Source organism: Puma concolor, chromosome A1 (genome assembly GCF_028749965.1).
Source record: "Puma concolor isolate L17-30 chromosome A1, mPumCon1.1.hap2, whole genome shotgun sequence".
Lineage (NCBI taxonomy): Eukaryota > Metazoa > Chordata > Mammalia > Carnivora > Felidae > Puma > Puma concolor.
Genome location: NC_141667.1, coordinates 132,217,304 through 132,240,946, shown reverse-complemented (window position 1 = coordinate 132,240,946; position 23,643 = coordinate 132,217,304). Strand labels below are relative to the sequence as shown.

General features: G+C 36.9%; 1 protein-coding gene across 3 annotated transcripts in view; it reads right to left on the bottom strand.

The window, feature by feature from the left end:
- The window catches only part of FNIP1 (folliculin interacting protein 1), a 150,876-nt gene that overhangs the window by 6,417 nt on the left and 120,816 nt on the right, over positions 1-23,643 (bottom strand). For all 3 annotated transcript variants that reach the window (XM_025923609.2, XM_025923610.2, XM_086704742.1), the window contains 5 exons: positions 23,034-23,180; positions 21,750-21,919; positions 17,335-18,763; positions 16,378-16,546; positions 3,354-3,551 (listed from right to left, as the gene is read on the bottom strand). In XM_025923609.2, the coding sequence (XP_025779394.1) occupies positions 3,354-3,551; positions 16,378-16,546; positions 17,335-18,763; positions 21,750-21,919; positions 23,034-23,180 (2,113 nt within the window). The remainder of the gene's footprint in view (positions 1-3,353; positions 3,552-16,377; positions 16,547-17,334; positions 18,764-21,749; positions 21,920-23,033; positions 23,181-23,643) is intronic.

Sequence of the window (23,643 nt, the reverse complement as noted above, 5' to 3'; positions counted from 1 at the left end):
GAAAATCAACTATTAAAACTGCTAACAGGTGTGACTGGCTGGCTGGCTCAGTCTGTAGACCATGTGACTCTTGATCTCAGGATTGTGAGCTTGAGTCTCACACTGGGCATGGAGCTTATTCAAAAAAACAAAACAAAACTGCTAATAACAACCCATTTTCTTCTTGGAAAAACAAAACAGAAATTATACATACACACACACACACACACACACACACACACACACACACCTATAAGCTTTACATATAATTTACATATATCTGGGAATTTACTATATTAACCAATTTTAAGTATACAATTCTGTGGCATTAAGTACAGTCACAAAGTTGTGCAACCATCATCACAATCCATTTCAAGAACTTTTTTTCATTATCCCAAACAGAAATTCTGCACCCATTACATAATAACTCCTCATACCCTCCTTACCCCAAGCCCTTGGTAATCTCTATCTACTTTCTATCTCTATGAATTTGCCTATTCTAGATACCTCACTTAGCTAGAATCATATAATATCTGTCCTTTTCGCTAATTCTACATAGCATAATGTGTGCAAGGTTCATCCATGCTGTATCAAAAGGTATTAGAATTACATTCCTTTTTATGACTCAAATATCCCATTCTATGTATTATACCACATTTTGTTTATCCATTCATTTGTTGATGGACATGAGTTATTTCCAACTTTTGGCCATTGGAAATAATGCTGCCATGAACATGACAGTACAATTATTTGAGTCCCTGCTTTCAAATGTTTTGAGTATCAACCCAGAAGTAGAATTGCTGAATCATGGGACAATACAACGTTAAACTCTTTAGGGAACTGCCAAAGTGTTTTGCACAGCAGCTGCACCATTTTACACTCCCACCAGCATTGCGCAAGGGTTCCCATTTCTCCACATTTTGGCTAATCCTTGTTATTTTTGTTTTTGATCGGAGCCATACTTATGGGTGTGAAGGAGTATCTCACTGTGGTTTTGATTTACATTTCCCTAATGACTAATGATGTTGAAGATCTTTTCATATGCTCAATGACTGTACATCTTTAGAGAAATGTCTATTTGCCAACTTTCAAATTGAGTTTTTCTTTGTTGTTGTCGAATTGTGGGAGTTCTCTATATATTCTGGACACCAACCTCTTGGAAGATACATGATTTACAAATATTTTCCCCTACCCTGCACATTGTCTTTTCACTTGTTGATAATGTCCTTTGATATACAAAAATTTGAATTTGCTGAAGTCCCATGTATCTACTTTTTACTTTTCTTGCCTGTGCTTCTAAAATTTTTTTTAATGTCCATTTATTTTTGAGAGTGAGATAGAGACAGAGAGAGAGAAAGGCAAGCAGGGGAAGGGCAGAGAGAGAGGGAGACACAGAATCCAAAGCAGACTCCAGGCTCTGAGTTGTCAGCACAGAGCCTGGACATGGGGCTCGAACTCACAAGCTGTGAAATCATGACCTGCCCCAAGTCGAACACTTAACCAACTGAGCCACCCAGGCATCTCTGTGCTTTTGGTTTTAAATCCAAGTAATCAGTGCCAAATCAAATGTCATAAAGATTATCCCCCAAGGTTTTCTTCAAACAGTTTTATACACAGTTTAAGCGCTTAAGTTTAGGTTTAAGTTTAGGTTTAAGTCACATTCAAGTTTGAGTTCATTTTTGTACATGGCATAAAGGGCTCAATTTCATGCTTTTGCCATGTGGATATCCAGTTTTCTCAACACGATTTATTGCAAAAGCTCCTTTCCTCTTTGAATGGTCGTGACTCCTTTGTCCAAAACCAACTGACCATGTAAGTAAAGGTTTATTTGGGGGCTATCATATTCTATTGCTTTATGTGTCTGTCCCAAAGCCATATCAAACTGTTTTGAAGATTGTCACTTTGTACTAAGTTTTGAAATCAGGAGGTGTGAGTCCTCCATCTTTTTCTTTTTTTTAGGATTATTTTGGCTCTTTAAGTCCTTTGAGAGACCATACAAATTTTAGGATACTTGATCTATTTCCTAAAAAAAAAAAAAAAAAGGAAGTCATTGGGGTTTTTTGTAAGGATTGTACTGAGCAAGTAGATTACTTTGGGTAGTACAGTCATCTTAATAATACTAAGACTTCCAATTTATGAACACTAGATGTCTTTCTCTTTATGTATGTCTTTTATTTCTTTCAGCAATGTTTTTCTAGTTTTCAGTATACAAGCCATTTGGGTCTGGTCAAATTTATTACTAAGTAATTTATTCTTTTGATGCTATTTTAAGTGCTTTCTTAACTTCCATTTTAGATTGTTCATTGCTAGTATATGGAAGTACAACTATCTTTGCTGATTTTGTACCTTGCAGATTTGCTGAATTCATTTATTAGCTCTATCTGTTCTTTTGTGGAATCTTTAAGTTTTCTACATTTAAGATTATGTCATCTGCAGAGATAATTTCACCTTTTCCTTTCCAATTAGGATACTTTTTGTTTCTTCTTCTTGCTTAACTGCTCTGCCTAGCAATTTCCAGTACTATGTACAATAGAAGTGGTGAAAGTGGGCATCCATGCCTTGTCCTTGATCTAAGGGGTAAAACTTTTAGTCTTTCACCACTGAGAATAATGTTAGCTGTAGATTTGTTATATGTGGCCTTTATAATGTTGATCTACAGAGGTTTTTAACTAAGCTGTATTAGATTTCTCCTAAAAAGAAAAAAAAAAGAACTTTGGAAATTGGAAATGGTGTCCTCAGTAAGAGGTTATTCAGTATTAGAAGAGGGGTCATTCAAAGTCCTGACACAACAATGAGGCTCTAGAATGCAATGGCATTCTGCACAAAGATGGGGCAGGGGCGCAGGCATTGCATATCCATACCTTACATGACACAAGTCAGGCACTAAATTCTGGCTGCTGCAACCATACAATATACAGAAATGTTCACATCTCTTTCTGAGTTTGGGCTGCCATTACAAAATAGCACAGATTCAATGATTTAAACAACATTTCTGGATGCTGGAAGTCCAAAGATCAGGGTGCCAGCAGGGTCCAGTTCTGATGAGAACTCTCTTCCAGGCAGACAGAGCACTGCCTGTAGCTGCATCCTCACAATCTCTTTTGTTTTCTTAGAAAGCCACTAATGCCATCATGAGGTCCCCACCCTCATCACCTAATATAACCCTAATTACCTCCCAAAGGCCCATCTCCGAATAGAATCCTCTAAGGTTTTTGGGCTTCAACACATGGATTTTAGGGAAATGCAAACATTCACACCATAACATCTTTCTTCCAGGCAACAGTGATGAAGCTAACAACAGTATTCAATGTAGGCACATACTAAAGTTTAGTCATCTATCACAGTGCTAAATAATTCAAGCCTTACATACTTACAAAATTTGGAGACAAGTTATGCTTATAAAGCTGAAGAGTGGAATGAAGCAGGTTGGAAACAAGACTGGAAACCAATACTTCCTTTCCCAATTTATTATCTGTCATTCGTCTCTGGCTACTGGCCACTTGAACAGTCCATTTATCCATATCTGCTATAATACAGACAGCTTCTGCTATTGGTTCATCCAACACTGGATGCTGAAAAGAAGAATTCATCTTAAGATAAGCAAATGAAGTTTTCAAATAAATGTTAATGAAAATAAGGCAAGGAAGAGATACTAAACAAAAACAGAAAGAAGAATATTAAATTCTGACACCTACTGCCAAAGAATCCTTGACCATGGTAAATGGAATATTTCATTAACTCAGTAACAAATACCCTGAGATATCTTACAGAAATCATTATTGGAAAAAAAATTTTTTCTTCAAATCATCATTGGTAGAAATTCATTATCAGAAATCTATTCTTTTTTTTTTTAATTTTCATTTGAATTCTAGTTAATATACAGTATAATATTAGCTTCAGGTGTAAAATACAGTGAGTGATTCAACACTTCATTAACATCACCTGGTGCTCATCACCAGTGCCCTCCTTAATTCCCACCATCTGTTTCATCCATCTCTCCACCTACCTCCATTCTGGTAAGCATCAGTTGGTTGAACTTTGTATTCTTTAAATTTTTTAAAAAATATTTATTCATTTTTGAGAGAGACAGAGAGAGAGAGAGAGAGAGAGAGAGAGAGAGAATGCACGTGCACATGAGTGGGAAAGGGGCAGAAAGAGAGGGGAACACAGAACTCGAAGCAGGCTCCAGGCTCCACGCTGTCAGGACAGAGCCCAACACGGGGCTTGAACTCACAAACAGCGAGATCATAACCTGAGCTGAAGTTGGACACTTAACCACTGAGCCAACCACTAAGCCACCCAGTCGCCCCCTGAACTTTGTATTCTTTAATCCAGAAGTTAACTGTCACCAGTCTTTTGATCATTCAATAATTTTACTGAGTGCTAACTACTGTCAGGCAATTGAAAGAAAATATTTTTTACCTTGAAAGAGCTAAACATTTACAAAGTATGTCCAAAAGGAATTCTAATGAACAAGTTAATGGTAAGGTTCTGTGCTAACTATCCCACCTTGTCAGACATTGATTTACTTGAGCACCTCAGGGGCTATCACTTGATTACATGAAATACCTTGCTGCCTATGTTCCCTGGTTTTTCTATTTTACTACAATATACATCCACATTATGAATATAGCAAATTAAAAAGGAAACAAATCACCAAGCACTAACATGGCTCTCCAAGACACATGGTTAAGTAGGAAAAAAAAAGTCAATAAAAGCCCCGACACATGCACACACATACACCCCATATACATATTATATCCCAGTTGTTTTTTAAAAATTCGTATCTATATCTAAATTAAAATGTGTGAAGAAAAGAATGAAAATACTCAAATCAAACTCTATTATGAAGATCTTTGTGAAGAAGTGTGGATGGAATATTAAGAGTATAAATTAAAATGTGTAAAGAAAAGAATGAAAATACTCAAATCAAACTCTATTATGAAGATCTTTGTGAAGAAGTGTGGATGGAATATTAAGAGTATAAAGAAGGATTTCTTTTTGATTTTGTGTATCTTCATACTGTTTGAATTTCTATCAGAAGCATTTACCTAAGTGACACTTTTATAATTAGAAAGTTTAAGGTAAAATGAAAAATATTTTTAACTAACATATACTATTAAAAGGACCACAGGCACATGGCTATGCCCTTGGCTTCTCATGGTTTATACACAAAGACCAAAAATGACAATCAAGTACATAGCACCACTATTAAAAAGAAATAATGGTCCTAAAGGAAAACAGAAAGAAAAAAGAAATGATGCTCCTACAAGTGCTCAATATTTCAACATCTTTCTACATTTGAAAAGGTAAGGATTTATTTACTGCTGGCCACATGGAATAGCAGGAATAAAACTGAGATTAAAAATTGTCATTTGAAATACTTTAACCCAATGGCTTTTTCCTTTCAAACGTGTACTGTTACCACATTTTATAGCAAAGAATGTAGGTTTGCTCCTTAGTAAACCCAGGTTTGGCACACGGAAAGGATATCCCTTTGCCTCTGTTAAAGAACAACCACTCTGAATAAAGCCTTTGGCTTGACACTAAGTAAAAAAAGACAATGGAGCTCACAGTCCTGTGTGAGAGATAAAAATAAATACAACTGGCTGTAAAAAGACCTAAGTGTAACAGACAAAACAGGCATCAAGTTGGGGGTAGCAGGAGGGCAATAATGGGTTCTGTGTGATTAGGAGTTTTACAATAGAAGGAACATAACTTTTAAGTATGGATTGGACTGCTGGTAAACAATCAGAGGGGAATATGGATAATTCTGTAAAAGACAATATCATGAGAAGATTCAAAAGAAAGAAGTAGATACATGTGACTAAATTAGTGAAAAATGATACTGAGAAGTGGGGAAGAAGAAAATAGCAAAGAAAAAGCCTGGAAAGTTACACTGTGCAAACTTTCCATGAAGCTCTTAAGTTTGTATTTGTTTTTATGAAATAATACTCAAATATTTCTTATTCAACTTTTACCAAGAATATAACATTTTTCAATTAACCAACTTAATTACTGAAATAAAATTCTGGAAATGGCACATACATCTAAAGATGTAAGCTATACCATACATTTTTTTTTTTCAACGTTTATTTATTTTTGGGACAGAGAGAGACAGAGCATGAACGGGCGAGGGGCAGACAGAGAGGGAGACACAGAATCAGAAACAGGCTCCAGGCTCTGAACCATTAGTCCAGAGCCCGACGCGGGGCTCGAACTCACGGACCGCGAGATCGTGACCTGGCTGAAGTCGGACGCTTAACCGACTGCGCCACCCAGGCGCCCCTATACCATACATTTTTAAGAAACAAGATAACAGAGGTGCCTGGGTGGCTCAGTTGGTTAAGTGTCCAACTCTTGATTTTGGCTCAGGTTGTGATCTCATGGTTTCTGAGATCCAGCCCTGCATCGGGCTTTGCACTGACAACAGGGAGCCTGCTTGGGATTCTCTCTTTCTCTTTCTGCCTCTCTCCCACTCACTCTCTCTCTCAAAATAAACTTAAAAAAAAAAAGATATAGGGGCACCTGGGTGGCGCAGTCGGTTAAGCGTCCGACTTCAGCCAGGTCACGATCTCGCAGTCCGTGAGTTCGAGCCCCGCGTCAGGCTCTGGGCTGATGGCTCGGAGCCTGGAGCCTGTTTCCGATTCTGTGTCTCCCTCTCTCTCTGCCCCTCCCCCGTTCATGCTCTGTCTCTCTCTGTCCCAAAAAAATAAATAAAAACGTTGAGAAAAAAAAAAAAAAATTAAAAAAAAAAAAAAAGAAAAAAAGATATAAATGTATATTTTAATGCAAGTATCTCTATGGTTATAAAAGAAAAATAAGGCAGGAGGTATGATCAAAAAACCAAAGTGGAGGGGCGCCTGGGTGGCTCAGTCAGTTAAGCGTCTGACTTTGGCTCAGGTCATGATCTCATGGTCTGTGAGTTCAAGCCCTGCGTCGGGCTCTGTGCTGATAGCTCAGAGCCTGGAGCCTGTTTCAGATTCTGTCTCCCTCTCTCTGCCCCTCCCCCACTCTCACTCTGTCTCTGTCTCAAAAATAAATAAACATTAAAAAAATTTTAAAAAAAACAACTGAAATAACAAACTGTTAAAGGCAGATACTACTTTCAAGAGCAGTGGGCATCTTTAGGAGATTAAAATTATGAAGGGGATACATCCATTATTGTCACAAGGAAATGCCTAAACAGATAATGGGGAAACTACTATAAAACATACCTTGTTTAAAAGATTATAAACCTTAGAAATTAACCTTACCGTTCTTCAATCAAAAGGCATGTGGCTAAGATTTTTCATTTTTGTTTGTTTTTCCCTCAAATTTTTATTCAAATTCCAGTTAGTTAACATACAGTGTAATATTAGTTTCAGGTATAAAATTTAATGACTCATCATTTCCATGCAACACCCAGTGCTCATCGCAACAAGTGCCCTCCTTAATCCCCATCACCTATTTCATCCATCCTCCCCTCCCACCTCCACTCTAGTTTGCTCTCCATAGTTAAGAGTCTGTTTCTTGGTTTGCCTCTCCATATATTTGTTGTTTTTAAATGTATCTAACCCAAATCTATAAAAGCTATTTTTTTGGTAAGGAAAAGGAAAATGGTCCCAGGTTGGTAGTCTCCCAAGTGAGAAGGGTCTAAATTCCAAGCTTATGATCAGAAATAATTCAAATCAAACTTGCTTTAGAAGTTGTTAAAAAAAACACAAAGTTGGAGGCAGTGACAGTCATTCATTTTGACTGCTTGTTTTCATTTAATGCACTGTCATATGCAATGTTCTAATCTGATAAAATTTCAATTTAAACAATCCTAGTCTTTCTCTTCATCATCAACTTCTAGAAAAGAGAGACTATATAGCAAATGGGAGAATATTCTCAGGGCAGACCTTGTAGTGGCCTCTTCCACAACCTTAATTAAGCTTGTATCCTGCTTCAGATACTTCCTAGTCATAAAATGGAAAGTAGTTTATGTGAGAAACAGTAAATATAAAGACTTCTTTTTCTTTAATTTGTTTTTGAGAGAAAGAGAAAGCATAAGAGGAGGAGGGGCAGAGAGAAAGAGAAAGCATAAGAGGAGGAGGGGCAGAGAGAAAGGGAGAATCCCAAGCAGACTCCGCACTGTCAGCACAGAATCCAACACGGGGCTTAAACCCACAAACCATGAGACCATGATCTGAGTCAAAGTTGGATGCTTAACCAACTGAGCCACCCAGGCACCCCATGAAGCCTTATTTTTCTTAAACCTTCTTTTCTGAGTTTCGTGACTTCTACAGCACACATTCATCCTCAATCTTACCAGCCTTTTTTTCTCTCCCAGCCATCTCCAGAATGTCAACACATAAACCCCCAAATCTCTTCTCTAGCAGATACTCCTACATCTCCACCCCTTTACAAAACCTCATTATTCAGTCGCCTACTAGCTATTCAAACATGGCCTTGTAAATTGCACTTTTAAACTAAAAATGTACCAACTCAACTTCAGTGTACTGTCCTCAAAACTAGCCAGTTTCTTCAATTACTTTTCAAAATAAAAATGAGACCCACAATGCTGCGGAGCAAACAGGTCTTAGAGACACTGCAAATTGCTGTTTAAACTGGCATTGCCTTTTGGGGCGCCTGGGTGGCTCAGTCGGTTAACCATCGACTTCGGCTCAGGTCATGATCTCGCGGTCGTGAGTTCGAGCCCCGTGTCAGGCTCTGTGCTGACAGCTCAGAGCCTGGAGCTTGCTTCGGATTCTGTGTCTCCCTCTCTCTCTGCCCCTCCCATGCTCATGATCTGTCTCTCTCTGTCTCTAAATAATAAATAGATGTTTAAAAAATAAACAAACAAACAAACTAGCATTGCCTTTTGGAGAAGAAACTAACCAACATACATCAAGAACACGAAAATAATCCTAATCTTAAAAGCTGGCCAATAACCCTATTTCTGAGAATCTAGCCTAAAAGAAATAATCCTAAAGTCTTTTAAAACACAGAGACAGTATTAATGTTATTTATAACAGTAAAAGGAATAAAACCTTTTAAAAGTGGAGCAATAGAGAATAGAGAACCCAGAAATAAACTCATGCATAATGTTCAATTAATTTATGATAAAGGAGACAAGACTACACAATGCAGACAGGATACTCTTCAAGAAATGGTGCTGAGGAAACTAGACAGCCACATGCAAAGGAATGAAACCAGATCCCTATCATACACCATACACAAGATTCAAACCAAATTATAGCCTTGAACAAAGAACCCAAAAGCATAAAAATCCTAGAAGAACATGAGGAGTAAGCTCTTTGACACTGGTCTTGGCAATGATTTTTTGGACTTGACACCAAAAAGCCAAGGCAATAAAAGCAAACTAAACTAAAAGGTTGCTGCACAGCAAATGAAACCAGAAGCAAAATGAAAAAGCAGCCTATGTATGGAATGGGAGAAAATATCTGCAAACTATGTTATCAGATAAGAAGTTAAAATCTAAAATATATAAAGAATCATATAACTCAATAGCAAAGGAAAAAAAATCCCTAACAATCTCATTAAAACATGGGCAGAGAAACTGAAATGACATTTTTCCAAAGAAGACATACAAATGACCAACAGATACATAAGAAGGTGCTCAACATCTCTAATTGTTAAGGAAACACAAATCTAAACCACAATGAGATATCACCTCAAACCTGTCAAACAAGTGTTGGCAAGGGTGTGAAGAAAAGAGAACACTTGTGCATTGTTGGCAGGAATGTATATTGGTACAGTCACTATGGCAAACAGCATGGAGGCTCCTCAAAAAGTCAAAAACAGGACTACCATATCATCCAGCAATACCACTTCTGGGTATGCATATATTCAAAAGACATAAGCAGGCTATCAAAGAAATATCTGCACTCCCATGTTCACTGCACATTATTATTATTCACAATAGCCAAGACAGGGAAACAACCTAGTTTCCATCAACAGATGAATGGATAAAGAAGATGTGGGGGGCACCTGGGTGGCTCAATGGGCTTAGCGTACATCTTTTGATTTTGGCTCACGGTTTTGTGGATTCAAGCCCCATGTTAGCCTCCACGTTGACAGCAGAGAGCCTACTTGGGATTCTCCCTCTCCCTCTCCCTCTGCCCCTCCTGCTTGGGATTCTCCTTTTCTCTCTGCCCCTCCTCTGCTCATGCTCTCTCTCAAAATAAATAAACTTTAAAAAAAAAATTTTTTTAAATATGTGATACACACACACACACACAGAATACTATTCAGCCATTTGCAACAATATGAATGGACCTTGAGGGCATCATGCTAAGTGAACTAAGTCAGTTGGATGTTAACTAAACATATTATTGCGGTAGTCATTTTGCAATATATACATATATCCAATCATTATGTTGTACCCCTTAAACTAATACGTTGTGAATCATATTTTGAAATAAAAGTGGAAAAAAGAAAGTTGAGCAATAGGAGAATGGTTAGAAAAACTAACCATATAGCAAAACAATGGAATAACCAACAAACATTAAAAACAGTATTTAAAAGTATGTTAATAATACGGGGAAATTCTCTTATATCAACTGTTAACTAACAAAACAGAATTCAAAACATTAAATACAGGGGCGCCCGGGTGATTCAGTCAGTCAAGTGTCCGACTTCAGATCAGGTCATGATCTGACGGTTCGTGAGTTCTAGCCCCACATCAGGATCTGTGCTCACAGTCTCAGAGCGTGAAGTCTATTCAGATTCTGGATTCTGTATTTCCCTCTCTCTCTGCCCCTCCCCCACTTGCACTCTGTCTACATCTTTCTCAAAAATAAACAAACATTAAAAAGAAATTAAATATAATACCATATACATACATACTGTACATATATATACACAAGGTACATATGTATTTTATATACATGTATAATATATATAAATATGTATTTATACATAAAAATGTAAATTTTAGTGATTTACTATATTGCAGAAAAATTATGGCAAATCTAGATAAAAAATAAAGTTTGTGGGGGGGAATGATCAAAACCATATATACATATATATACTATATATAAAAAATATGTATATGTATATATAAAAGTCCCCAATTAGGTACATATATAAAATGTATATACACACACACACACACATATCAATACACACATAGAATAACAACAATGACAAGAAGCTGTAAGACACAAAGAACCTAATATATACAACACACCACACAGTATAACTCTGGTATATAAACATTAGTATTGCTTTCATTATAGCCAAGGAAATCTAGGTTCCATAAGATTAAATATCTTGTCTTAGGATTCACAGATAGGAAGTGGCAAAGTTTGGGTTTTATCAGATGCCACATACTACATAATGACTGGAAGAGGTTTTTATATTAAGAATGTCTGCCACTGCATGGTAGAGCTGGGAAAACTTGTTTTCAGCTTCCTACATATTTCAGTATTTTATATATAGTAAATATACATTGATTTGGTAATGAGAAAAATGCCTCTTTCTTAGAAAGTGAGGAGAAAAAGAAAAGACACTCCACGATATAGTTCAGAAGAATAAGACTGTATTGTTTTTTAAGTACTATCCTCATGATTTATGTATTAAAAACTCCTACATGGTTTTCCATATAGGTGCATGAGAAATCATTCTCATGTTAAATGTAATGTTGATAAATTATAAGCACACAGTAATTAAAACCATCAAATATAAACCTTAAACATGAATACAGAAAAATGAATGACAGAAGATTCAATCTCTTAATTCTGAGATTAAGTTTAGTATTTTAGTTTTCACTTCCTCATTAAATTTTCTGTAATCTGGGGCACCTGGATGGCTCAGTTCGTTAAGCATCCAACTCTTCATTTCAGCTCTCAGGTCATAGTCTCTGGGTTTGTGGGACTGAGCCCCATGGCAGGCTCTGCAATGACAGCTCAGGGACTCTCTCTCTCTGCCCCTCCCCCTCTTGCACATGCTCTCTCTCTCTCTCTCTCTCAAAATAAATAAATTTAAAAAACTTTTACTGTAATCTGCTTTGATAATAAAATATCTTCTATAACTAAATGAAAATATAAGAAGAAAAGACTATAAACTATAACTAAATGAAAATATAAGGAGAGGGCAGAAGACAGAAAGCTTACTTTTTACACCACAGTGGAATGACTCCAAGAGCAACAGAAGTACGACCGCTAAGAATAAAAGTCTTGTAAGCTTTGTTTTTGTAATGCCAATTTGCTGTTTTATTTGCATTAACTTCGTACATCTGTTTTAGAGATGGTATGTTTCAGGGATGGTGTTTTGTCTGTGTGTGTGTGTGTGTGTGTGTGTGTGTGTGTGTGTGTGTGTGTATTCTTTTTTAAAGTTTATTCATTTTGAGAAAGAGAGACAGCACACATGTGCAGAGTGAAGGGCACAGAGAGAGAGAGGGAGAGAGAGAATCCTAAACAGGCTCTGCACTGTCAGCACAGAACCTGACACAGGGCTTGAACTCATACACCATGAGACCATGACCTGAACAGAAATCAAGAGTTGGAGGCTTAACTAACTGAGCCACCCAGGTGACCCAGTGTTTTGTATGTATTAAGCACAGAAGCTTAAAAGCATTACTAAAGGCAGATCAGGACTAACTTCTAGCTCTGCCATTCCCTATCTAATGTAACTCTCTGTGCTATGTCTGAAATATACGAATGATAAAAATAAGTATCGTAAAATTATTACCATAAAATTAGGTGAGGTATTACATTTAAGTCCCTCGCACATATTAAGGCTACAATAAAAACTGCTTATTACTATTAATATTCCTTCTCTTCCTAAGGTAAATCCCTTAAAATGGAAATGTTTTGTTTTCAATAGGAGACAGTCACCTCTTCCAAAGCGAGGCTTCCAGAGACAGTATCAAAGTACACAGTGTGTGCTAATGGGTACAGATGAAGGGAAAAAAGAGACTGAATAACTAAGATAAGACATAAAGACAAGAGGACACAGTGCATTAGAAGGATCCACATTGGATTTCCTAACCAAGTATTTCAACAAATGTTTACTACATACTACATCAGCAGCAGGAGGACAGAAGTGAAACAAAAAAACCCAAAAACCAGAAATGGAGGCTGTACTCTGAAGGACAAACACCACTAACTGATATAAATTGTTTCCTGTAAAGCATTAAATTACTTTTTATTATCTTTCTCAGGCATGTATTTTTTTATGTATTATACTACACTTATTCATATACTTCCCTAACTTGAGAGTGAGTAAATAACTTGAGATCAGAAGCTATTTCTTTTTCATCTATATATCCCATGGACTATTCGCACCACGTTCAGAACATAGTATGTCAATAAACATTTATCTGATTGGTGTTAAAGGTTTGAGCAAGATGGCTTTTAAATATGAAGAACATGAGTTTTGGGGTGCCTGGGTGGCTCAGTTCGTTGGGTGTCTGACTCTTGATTTCAGCTCAGGTCATGATCTCACAATTTGTGGGAGCAAGCCCCATGTCGGGCTCTGAGCTAACAGTGCAGAGCCTGCTTGGGATTCTCTCTCTCCTCTGTCCCTCCCTCGCTTACACACACACACACACACACACACACACACACACACACACTCTCTCTCTCTCTTTCTCTCAAAATAAATTAATTAATTAAAAAAACAAGTCTTGATAAGTTTTCTTTCAAATTTTGTTTTTATCTAGATTTTTCATAATTTCCCTACTATATAATAAAACACCAAAGTTTACAACTTTAGGTAATTTACTACCAACACAACAGGTTTAAACCTTTCTGGCTAATAATTAAAGGACTGCTTGCTCACTGAGCCATATTTTCTCACTCATGATTTCCCCGTTGACTTTCTCTATTCCTTGTTGCTGTTGTTCTCGCAGGGGAAAGGGGAAAGGTTTTGTTAAAAAAAATTTATTAGAGTGATACATGGGATTAAAGAAAGAAACAGAAAATTCAACAAAGGTGGAGACTTCAATACTCCATGCTCACTAAACAATGGAACAACTAGACAAAATCAGCAAGGACGTAGAAACCTAAATAAGCCACCAACCAACTTGACTGGACATCTATAGTACACTGTGCCCAACAACAGCTGACTGTTTTTTTCAACTACGCATGGAACAGGATACACCACATGCTGGGCCATAAAACAAGACTCAATAAATTTAAAAGGACTAAAATCATACAACGTTTGTTCTCTGACCACAATGGAACTAATTTAGGAATCAAGAAAAGGAAATTTAAGAATTCTACAAATATATGGGGATTAAAAACATACTTCTACATAACCCCTGGGTCAAAGAAATGGGAAGACAAATTTGAAAATATTTTGAAGTGAATGAAAACAAAAATAACATGTCAAAATCTATGAACTTTGGGTAAAGTAGTGTTCAGAGGACAATTTAGAGCTAAATGCATACATTTGAAAAGAAAGAATGCTTCAAATTAATAACCTAAGCTTCCACCTTAATAAAAAAGAGCAAACTAAATTCACAGCAAGCAGAGGGAAGCAATAATAAAGATTAGGATAGGAAACAATGAAACAAAAGACAGAAAAAGAGAAAACTCAGTGAAAACAAAAGTTGAACAAAATTAACACACAAGGATAAGGAATCAGCAAACTTTTTCTATAAAGAACAAGACAAAATATTTTAGGCTTTAAGGACTATAAGGTCTCTGTTTCAATGACTCAACTCTGCCGGTGAAGCAAGAAAACAGTCACAGAATATATAAATGGGTGTGGTCATGTTCCAATGTAACAAGCCTATTGTCCCATGGGCCACAGCCTATTCATCTTTGATACATAAGGGCCCAAAATAACTATTAGGAAGTCAAGCCATGAATGAACTCTTCTTTGGAATATTCCACTTTCAGGAGGGGAAAAAAAAAGGAAAAACACAGATTGTAAGAATCAGGAATGAAAGAAGGGGGATATGAACCATCTTATCCCAACTAATAAATCAGATCACTTAAATGTAAATAATTCCTAGAAAGACAAAAATTATCAAAATTGACTCAGGAAGAAATAGAAAATTGGAATAGATCTGGAACAAGAAGTTGAATCAGTAATTTAAAAATTCTTATTTTACAAAGTCCAGGTCCAAATTACTTCACAGGTGAATCCTATCAAACATTTGGAGAAAAAAATAATACCAATTCTCCAGAAACTCTTCCAGGAAACAGAGAAAGGAATATGTCCCACCTCATTCCATAAGGCAAGTATTATTCTGATATTAAAGCTATGCAAATATATCACAACAAAACTACAGACTAATATCCCTCATGAATACAGATTCCAAAATCCATAACAAAATGTTAGCAAATCATATCCAGTAATATATAAAAGAACTATATGGAATTTTTTTCCCAGGAATACAAGAGTTGGTTAACATCTAAAAATCAATCAATGTAATCTATCACATTAACAGTTTAAAGAAGAAAACCAAATGATCATTTAAAGGTGGGGGGGGGATGAAAAAACTAGGAATAGGAGGAAACTTTTTCCATCTGATAAAGGGCATCTATAAGAATCCTACAGCTAACATCATACTAAACAATGAAAGACTTGATGTTTTCCCCTAATATCAGGAAAAAGACAAGTCTGTCCACTATCAGCACTTCTATGCAACTCTAGTGAAGGTTCTAGGCTGTAAAATCAGGCAAGAAAGACAGTGTATCCACATGGGAAAGGAAAATGTAAAACTGTCTATTCATTGATGACATGAACCTATATGTAGAAAAACCTAAGGAATCCAGACACAAAACTTTACTAACGAATAAATGAGTTCAGCAGGGCAGATGAATGTAAGATCAATATACAAAAATCAAATGTACTTCTTTTTTTTTTTTATTTTTTTTTTTTAAATTTTTTTTTTCAACGTTTATTTATTTTTGGGACAGAGAGAGACAGAGCATGAACGGGGGAGGGGCAGAGAGAGAGAGGGAGACACAGAATCGGAAACAGGCTCCAGGCTCCGAGCCATCAGCCCAGAGCCTGACGCGGGACTCGAACTCCCGGACCGCGAGATCGTGACCTGGCTGAAGTCGGACGCTTAACCGACTAAGACACCCAGGCGCCCCAAAAATCAAATGTACTTCTATATACAAGCAATGAACAATCTGAAAATGAAATTAAGAAAATAACTGCATTCACATTTAAGCATTTACAATTTTTTTGATACCATAAATGATCTGATGATGAACATCCATGAATATATATAATACTCTCCGTATTTCACATTTCTGTTTGCATAGATTCCTGAAACTCTCTACTTGCTTTCATGGTGACAGGCACAAACATGCAGGTGCAAAAGTGACAGATTCAGAGTACAGTGACTGGTACATAGTAAAGTATGACCAAAAATACAAGATAATTTGGGGTTCTGTCAGTAAACAAAGTTCATTCTAAATACATTCAAGAGCAGGGAAGGTAACTCACCTGCACAGCATGAGACAAATCTGACACCAGACACTGACGGAGCCTCTCATCACTACCAATTCCTTGAAGAACAAAATCAGGCACATAAGATGAGCAGTAGCCACCCAACAAGGACCTCCCAAAGTTGGCAATGTTGGGCTGAACAGCACTCACTTCAATTAACTTTGACCTGGAAGAAAAGTCCCAAAAGAAGGCATATCTAATTAGTAACAAACATATTGTATCAATAAAAAACTTCTTGGACTCTACTACTCCATATTTCTAGTACCATCATTTTCTATAAAATACAGAGTAAAATCATCGTTAAGTAAAAACTGGCCTAAGTGATCAATCAGATCACAAAGTACTCCTTCCTATCAAGAAAAGAGGGTAGATGAACAGCTATGTAAGGAGGTAAGTATAAAACTTTCTTAACAGTCATCAGGAATGCTGTCCCTTTGGTATGTAATACATTCTTAATACAATCAGAAAATGAAAACCATCATTCAAAACAAAGTAGTTAAATACATCACAAACCCAAAGCTTGGAATATAACATTTCTCAAATACAAATCTACTCCTTGTATATTTGACTGAGAGTATCATTCCCTGTTTTTCCTTTTAGTCTTGGCCAAGTTTATTTCCAATAACCATTTCCCACCTTCTCCGTTATTACCTCTCTCTAGTTGCTGGGCTCAGCATATATTTGGGGGCATAATTCATTCTTTAATGGCTTGAAAACTCCTAAGCAGTAAAGAATTTCCCACACACAAATATACTTGTCTTTAATGCCTTCATTGAGCCTTTCTGGGGTGCCTGGAGGGCTTAGCCTTTAATCTTTCCTATGAGTAAGAGCACATGATAATAAAAGAAAATCTGTCCAGGACAATGATCTCTTCTTTTATATTAAAGACCAACTAAACAAAAGAATGGTACATATTTAGAGGGAGTCTATTATAGGTTAAAACTTCTTACTCACCCAGGAAAAGGTATCTCATCTTCTTCTGCCCAATCTTCTTGCTCTCCTCCATAATAACTGCTTACTTGTCTAGTCATATCATGACCTGCATCTTCACTTTCACTATCCCCAAGGGCACTATCTGAACTTTCATTCCTTGGAATGTCCCATTCAGTTCCTATAGCAATTTTTTTCTCTGAAGTCTCTTTATCCCCATGGGGGACAAGAATGGAGAGTTTATCTCTTTGGTCCTGCTGAGGAAAGCAGGTTTTACATGAATCTTGGTGAACTGTTTCTACACATTTACAAAATTCACTGTTCTGTTTGCTATTTGTAGTACACAATCCTTTTGAAAATTCTAACATACAGCAGTGTTCTTTACTGTCTGTACTTGTTTTAACTGCAATAATATCATCAATAGTCCTAGTTTCAATTGAATCATCATTAAAATATTCATCAAATAAGCTCATGCTTTCTAGGTCTGAATGATTCCAACAGGGAAGTTCACAGGGCTCTCCGGAAACTACGTTTGGTATAGGAGACTCTCCGGATTGGTCCTTAGTTGTTTGTTTAGTTTCTTGATGCTGCTGATCAACAACAGCCTCTCCTTCTTCCTTCAGTGGCTTGGTGTGGTGCCTGGTAATCTGATCCACCACTGCCTGACTCCTGAGTTCAGTATCTGAGTCAGGTGACATAGAATCTCCAATTAAGAAAGTAACCTTTGTCTGGGATGCTTCACAAGAAAATGCAGCAGTCACAAGCTTATCTGGAGGTTTTTTTTCCACAACCATTCCCGTGGATCTCAACACTTTGCCTGTGTGATTACCTGAACCCAGCAATTCCTCATTATGCCATGTTTCCTCTGCTGGCTCTAAGCCTGATTTTGACAAGGCACATTTGTCTACTGGAGCAGATCCTGTGCAAACAACGGTCTCCAACTTGGTGTCAAGGCAAGTTCTTAATTTATCTCTGAACTGTTTAACATCAACAGCATTTTCTTCTTGGCAGTCAGAGGGAGAAATCATACGGCACTCATCTGAAATTCCTAGTAGCTCCTTAGAGCTGTTTTGAATCTCTTCTGTCTCTTGTTGTGAAACATTCTCCATATTTTGTCCCAGGAGTGGACGACTGCAATATTTACAGTTACAATTAGGAGTCCTTGTTTCTTCTGGATCTTTAAAGAGCAAACTGCTTTTGTTTCTGTGCATTGTGATAAGCACATACTCAGATTCTTCTATTTCACCTTTCTCCAAAGTGGTAGTAATTACAGTGCCTGGCATAACGATGGCTTCATCTTCTCCATTTTCTAAAAGATGGGTTTCTTGAAGTTCAGAGCATCTTATAAAATAAGTAAGAAAATAAAGCAGCCTCTGGACCATGTCTTGTCGTTTGCCAACCACTACAGTCCTTGCCAACCGTACAGGAGAGCCAATAGCGCCATACAAGTCCCCTGAAATGGAAAAACCAGTTAATGGACACATCGTCTATTCATGTAGCTAACTAAGCAGGCTATTTTCAATGATCAGAAAGCTAATCTTATTGTATGAGGGCTAGCTCAGGTTTTATTCTTAGTTCTTTCATACGTGAGTGACTATTCAGGAGGATATGATAAGATGAATGAATCTCTTTGTTAGCCAAAGAGAAAGGTGAACAGAGAGGTTTTCCAGATTCCTCCTTAGGCAGCTACTGGTTCTGAAACTTCAACCAAAGAGTCCATTGTTACACTCACATTTATCAAGAATATTCTCGGTGCCAGTCCTCACACAGAGCACTTCAGTGGGATAGAGAAGCTCTACCTAAGGACTATGTGCAAAAGGATTCTATAGCTGCACTCAAAGCAGAGAAGAAAAAGCAAAACCTCTACTGGGGGGCAAGGAGAAAAGGAAGCAACGGTAGAATGGAGCAGAACTGGAGTAGTCACATCACATATCTGATCTTTCTTGATTTAAATCACATCCGTGAACAGTAACTTTTATTGCCCTACCAAGGACCCAAAACTAGCTTTTTAAAAGCCCATTTCCCCTTCCATTTCCTAAAGGGTTGAGTACTCAGAAAAGGCCAGAAAGGACCAGAAGAGTGAGACCTATCGAAGAGGAAAAGAAAGGGCAACACATTTAGCCATGTAGTTCATTTTCACTTTTACATCCATGTGAGACATAAACAGCCATTACATAAAAAAGTGGAGGAGGGGAACCTAAGAGTCATCAATATAAATTTCTGTATTTATGCTATAGCTCAAATTAGAAGACACAGTTGCCAAAGTACACTTAAAAATTGAGAATACAGTCATTAATTTAAATTTAATTCAATTTTAGCATGTTGTTTGCATATACACTTTAAAACTTAACCTCTACATTGTTTAAACTTAAACAGGTCTCAAATAAATATATGCTATAAACAATATAATGACAATTCTTCCCCTCTGGTTAATACACTGGCTCTAATGCCATCATGCCACTATTCAAAACTACTCCTAAGGTTCCCACAAATTACCAAATAAACTGAACTGTTCTGACATGGTAAATGAGACTTTCATGACTGGTTCTACTTTACTTTTCTAGGTTTATTTTCTTATAGTTACCCTTTTTCATCATTATTCACACAAGTCCCACTTAAAGCAAACTACATAAAATGAAACACTCATTCTACTCAGCACTTTTAACATGAAGACCCCTTTTCCTCATGCTATGTACTTACCATTTCCCCTGTTATCTCTGCCACTCCAAAGCTTTCCACCCAAGCATCCTCTCTTGGGCAAAAGTAAACTTCCATAACTGAACTCTCACTCAACTTTTCATTTCTCTTACAGTTCCTCTTTGAATTATCCCCATATTTGTTGACAATAATTTGTCATTGTTATTATTATTGTTCTATTTATTACCTTCAGCAATAAACTATCCACTTCTTGATACCAAGAACTACATTTCACCTTTTATACCCCCCAATATTCTTTGCACAGGACCTTACATATATCACGCACTCAATAAGTGATTGTAGAATTGAAAATAAATTTGAGGGGCGCCTGGGTGGCGCAGTCGGTTAAGCGTCCGACTTCAGCCAGGTCACGATCTCGCGGTCCGTGAGTTCGAGCCCCGCGTCGGGCTCTGGGCTGATGGCTCAGAGCCTGGAGCCTGTTTCCGATTCTGTGTCTCCCTCTCTCTCTGCCCCTCCCCCGTCATGCTCCGTCTCTCTCTGTCCCAAAAATAAAAAAAATAAAAAAAAAAAAACGTTGAAAATAAATTTGATATGTCCAAATAAAAAAATACCACTGAATACTTGATTTGAAAAAAGTTAATATCCATATAATGGAATACTACCTAGCATAACAAAGGGATTGACTATGAATATATACAACATAGGTGAATCTCAAAGTAATTATGTTGAATGAAAAAAGTCAGACAGAAAAAAAACCATGTACTGTATGATTCCATTTATATCTAGAATTGCAAAGTAATAAGTAATCTATGGTGACAGAAAGCAGACCAACAGCTGCCTGGGTATGGAAAGGAAGGTGAATAGGGAGAGTAGGTAGGGAAAGGAGGGAGAGATTACATGAGGAAACTTTTGGAAGCGATGGGTATGTTTATCATCCTCATTTTGGTAATGGTTTCAGAGGCATTCATATTTTGACATATATATCAAAACTTACAAAATTGTGTGTTTTATACATGTGTTGGCTGTATGTCAATTATTCCACGATTAACTAGATGAAAGTAAAGGAAGAAGGAAGAGAGGGAAGAAAGAGAAAAGAAGGAAAGTTACATGAATAAGTTACATGACCACCTGCCTGACAAGCTCACTCATCAACACAACCTAAGGGAAGTTTCTACCAAGTCATCAAAATGTTCTCATTGGACTCCTCCCCCATGCCCTAACAGCAATAGAGTAAGAGCAGGAGTAACAGCAGCCACATTTACCTCACACTGTTCTAAGCACTTTACACATATTATTTTATTTAATTTCCACATCTTTATGAAGTATGTACTATCTATTATTATTATCCCCAATTTGTAAACAAAGAGACTACAATCCAAATGTGGTCTGCCTAACTCACAGCCTGTCCTTTTTTAAAAAAATTTTTTAAACATTTATTCATTTTTGACTGACAGAGCGTAAGTAGGGGAGAGGAAGAAAGAGAGGAAGACATAAAATCCAAAACAGGCTCCAGGCTCTGAGCTGTCAGCACAGGGCCTGACACAGGGCTCAAACTCCCGGACCGCGAAATCATGACCTGAGCTGAAGTCAGATGCTTAACCAACTGAGCCACCCTCAGCCTGCCCTCACAGACATGAAAGGACAAGTAAAGAAGTGCTTTAGAATGGAGGAGGTAAAAGAGAACATCTTATTTCTTTATTTTTGTTTTTGCTATAAAGTAACTCCAGACAGTTACACAAAAGTCTAAGTATTATGCATAATGTAAGGGTTTTCAGACATACCTAGTTGTGCCCAAAGTGGGTTATATGGATGAGTCTTTGCCAACATGTCCACACTCTGAGAGGAATGTTTTTCTAAAAATATTTTTATAGGTGGTTGTCCATTTGGCATGACTGTTGGAACCCAGGCAAGATGATTGGTCAGAACTGCAGTAATGAGTGCTGGCAAGAATCTGAAAACAAAAACATAGCTATCATATTCCAAATTGCCTTCATTAGACCTAACGTAAAATGCAGCAAGAGAATAAAGTAAAGAGACTATATATTCTCATGTAGCCAAACAGCATTAAAAAAGGAGAGGAAAGAAGAAAAGAAAAAGAAAAGATATATCACCTGGATGAAAATAAATATTAACAAGGTTTTTGGTTGGGTAGGGGTTAAAAAAAAATCCTTGAAATAAAAGCAATATTCACACAGGGCTATTTCTGATCATAATTACAAAACAAAACTACCATTTTACTTCAAAAACTAGTTTCTGCAAAATTAATGAATCAACCAACAAGTCTATATATTTCCATATTACTGAATAGGAAAATGAAGGAACATTTTAAGCAAACTTTGTCTACCATCTAAAAGAATAAAACATCTAAATTATTCATCTGGATTCTAGGAATCTGATGTAATGGTTAGAAGAAAAAAGTATGATAAAAGATCACATTAAATATGTATCACTGGAATCCTGGCACTTCGTTTGTTTTTGTTTTGTTTTGGGTTTTTTTTGTTTGTTTGTTTGTTTTACTTATTTTCTATAGAATGAAACTGTAAGTGGATACGACTCACTGAAAAATGGGAAGCCGCAGAGAATTGTTAAATTGTCAGAACTTTAAGTCCTTAAGTTAACACATAATTAAAGATCTTTTTACAGTTTTTCATTCATAATATTCTGTGGACTTCTATATCTTATCTCTTTTTTTAATATTTAAAAAATGTTTATTTTTCAGAAAGAAAGCACAAGCCGGGGAGGGGCAGCGAGAGGGGGAGACAGAGGATCTGAAGCAGGCTCCAAGGTGACAGCAGCCCCATGTGGGGCTCGAACTCACAAACCATGAGATCATGACCTGAGCTAAAGTCGGACGCTTAACCAACTGAGCCATGCAGGGCACTCCATACCCTATCTCTTAACTATCTTTTGGAATTCAGTTTTGGTTATTAATAATATGAAATAATTCCAAGGATAACAGTTAATTATTTCACTTTTGTAACTGAGTTTGATCAAAATATAGATAATCACGTTATAGTAAATAATAACTAAGATAGATATACAAAAAGAAAGAGAGAAAGCCATACTGATTTTTGGAAGCATTTTCCATTAGAAATGTGAACTCCTTCATGAAACGATGGCAAAGCTGGTTCTTTTCTGGAGTCCCCGACATCATTGTAAGCCAGACAGGCTCTCCAATTCGTGGCATTGTATAAAGATTACAAATTGTTGTTCTAAAAAGAGGAAAACACGTTATGAAATTCATAGTTCCCAGAACTACATACTCTTAAAGTTTATATTGTCAGGTTGGGCCTCACAGGTAGATTATAAAAACTTTCAAAAGGACAAAATCAATCAAGTCATTCCTTCTTTGTCACCAGCATAGTAACACAGGAATGCTCTGCACATGAACTCAATATATGATGGTTCTGATGCAGTCTCTGCCCCTGATGACTGTGTGCTCTTGGGTAAATTACTTCCCTACTTTAGGCATCAGTTTCTGCCACCCATAAAAATGAAAGTATAGAACCAGATAATTTCTAAAGCCCTTCCAGTTCTTCGTTTGTAAGGTATATGCCATACTTAAATATAATGCAAATAATCAACAACCTAGAGGAGAAAAATATTCTGTATTGGATAATAGCTTATCCATACACCCACTCAAAACAATAGTTTATTGGCATCATTTTGTTGCCT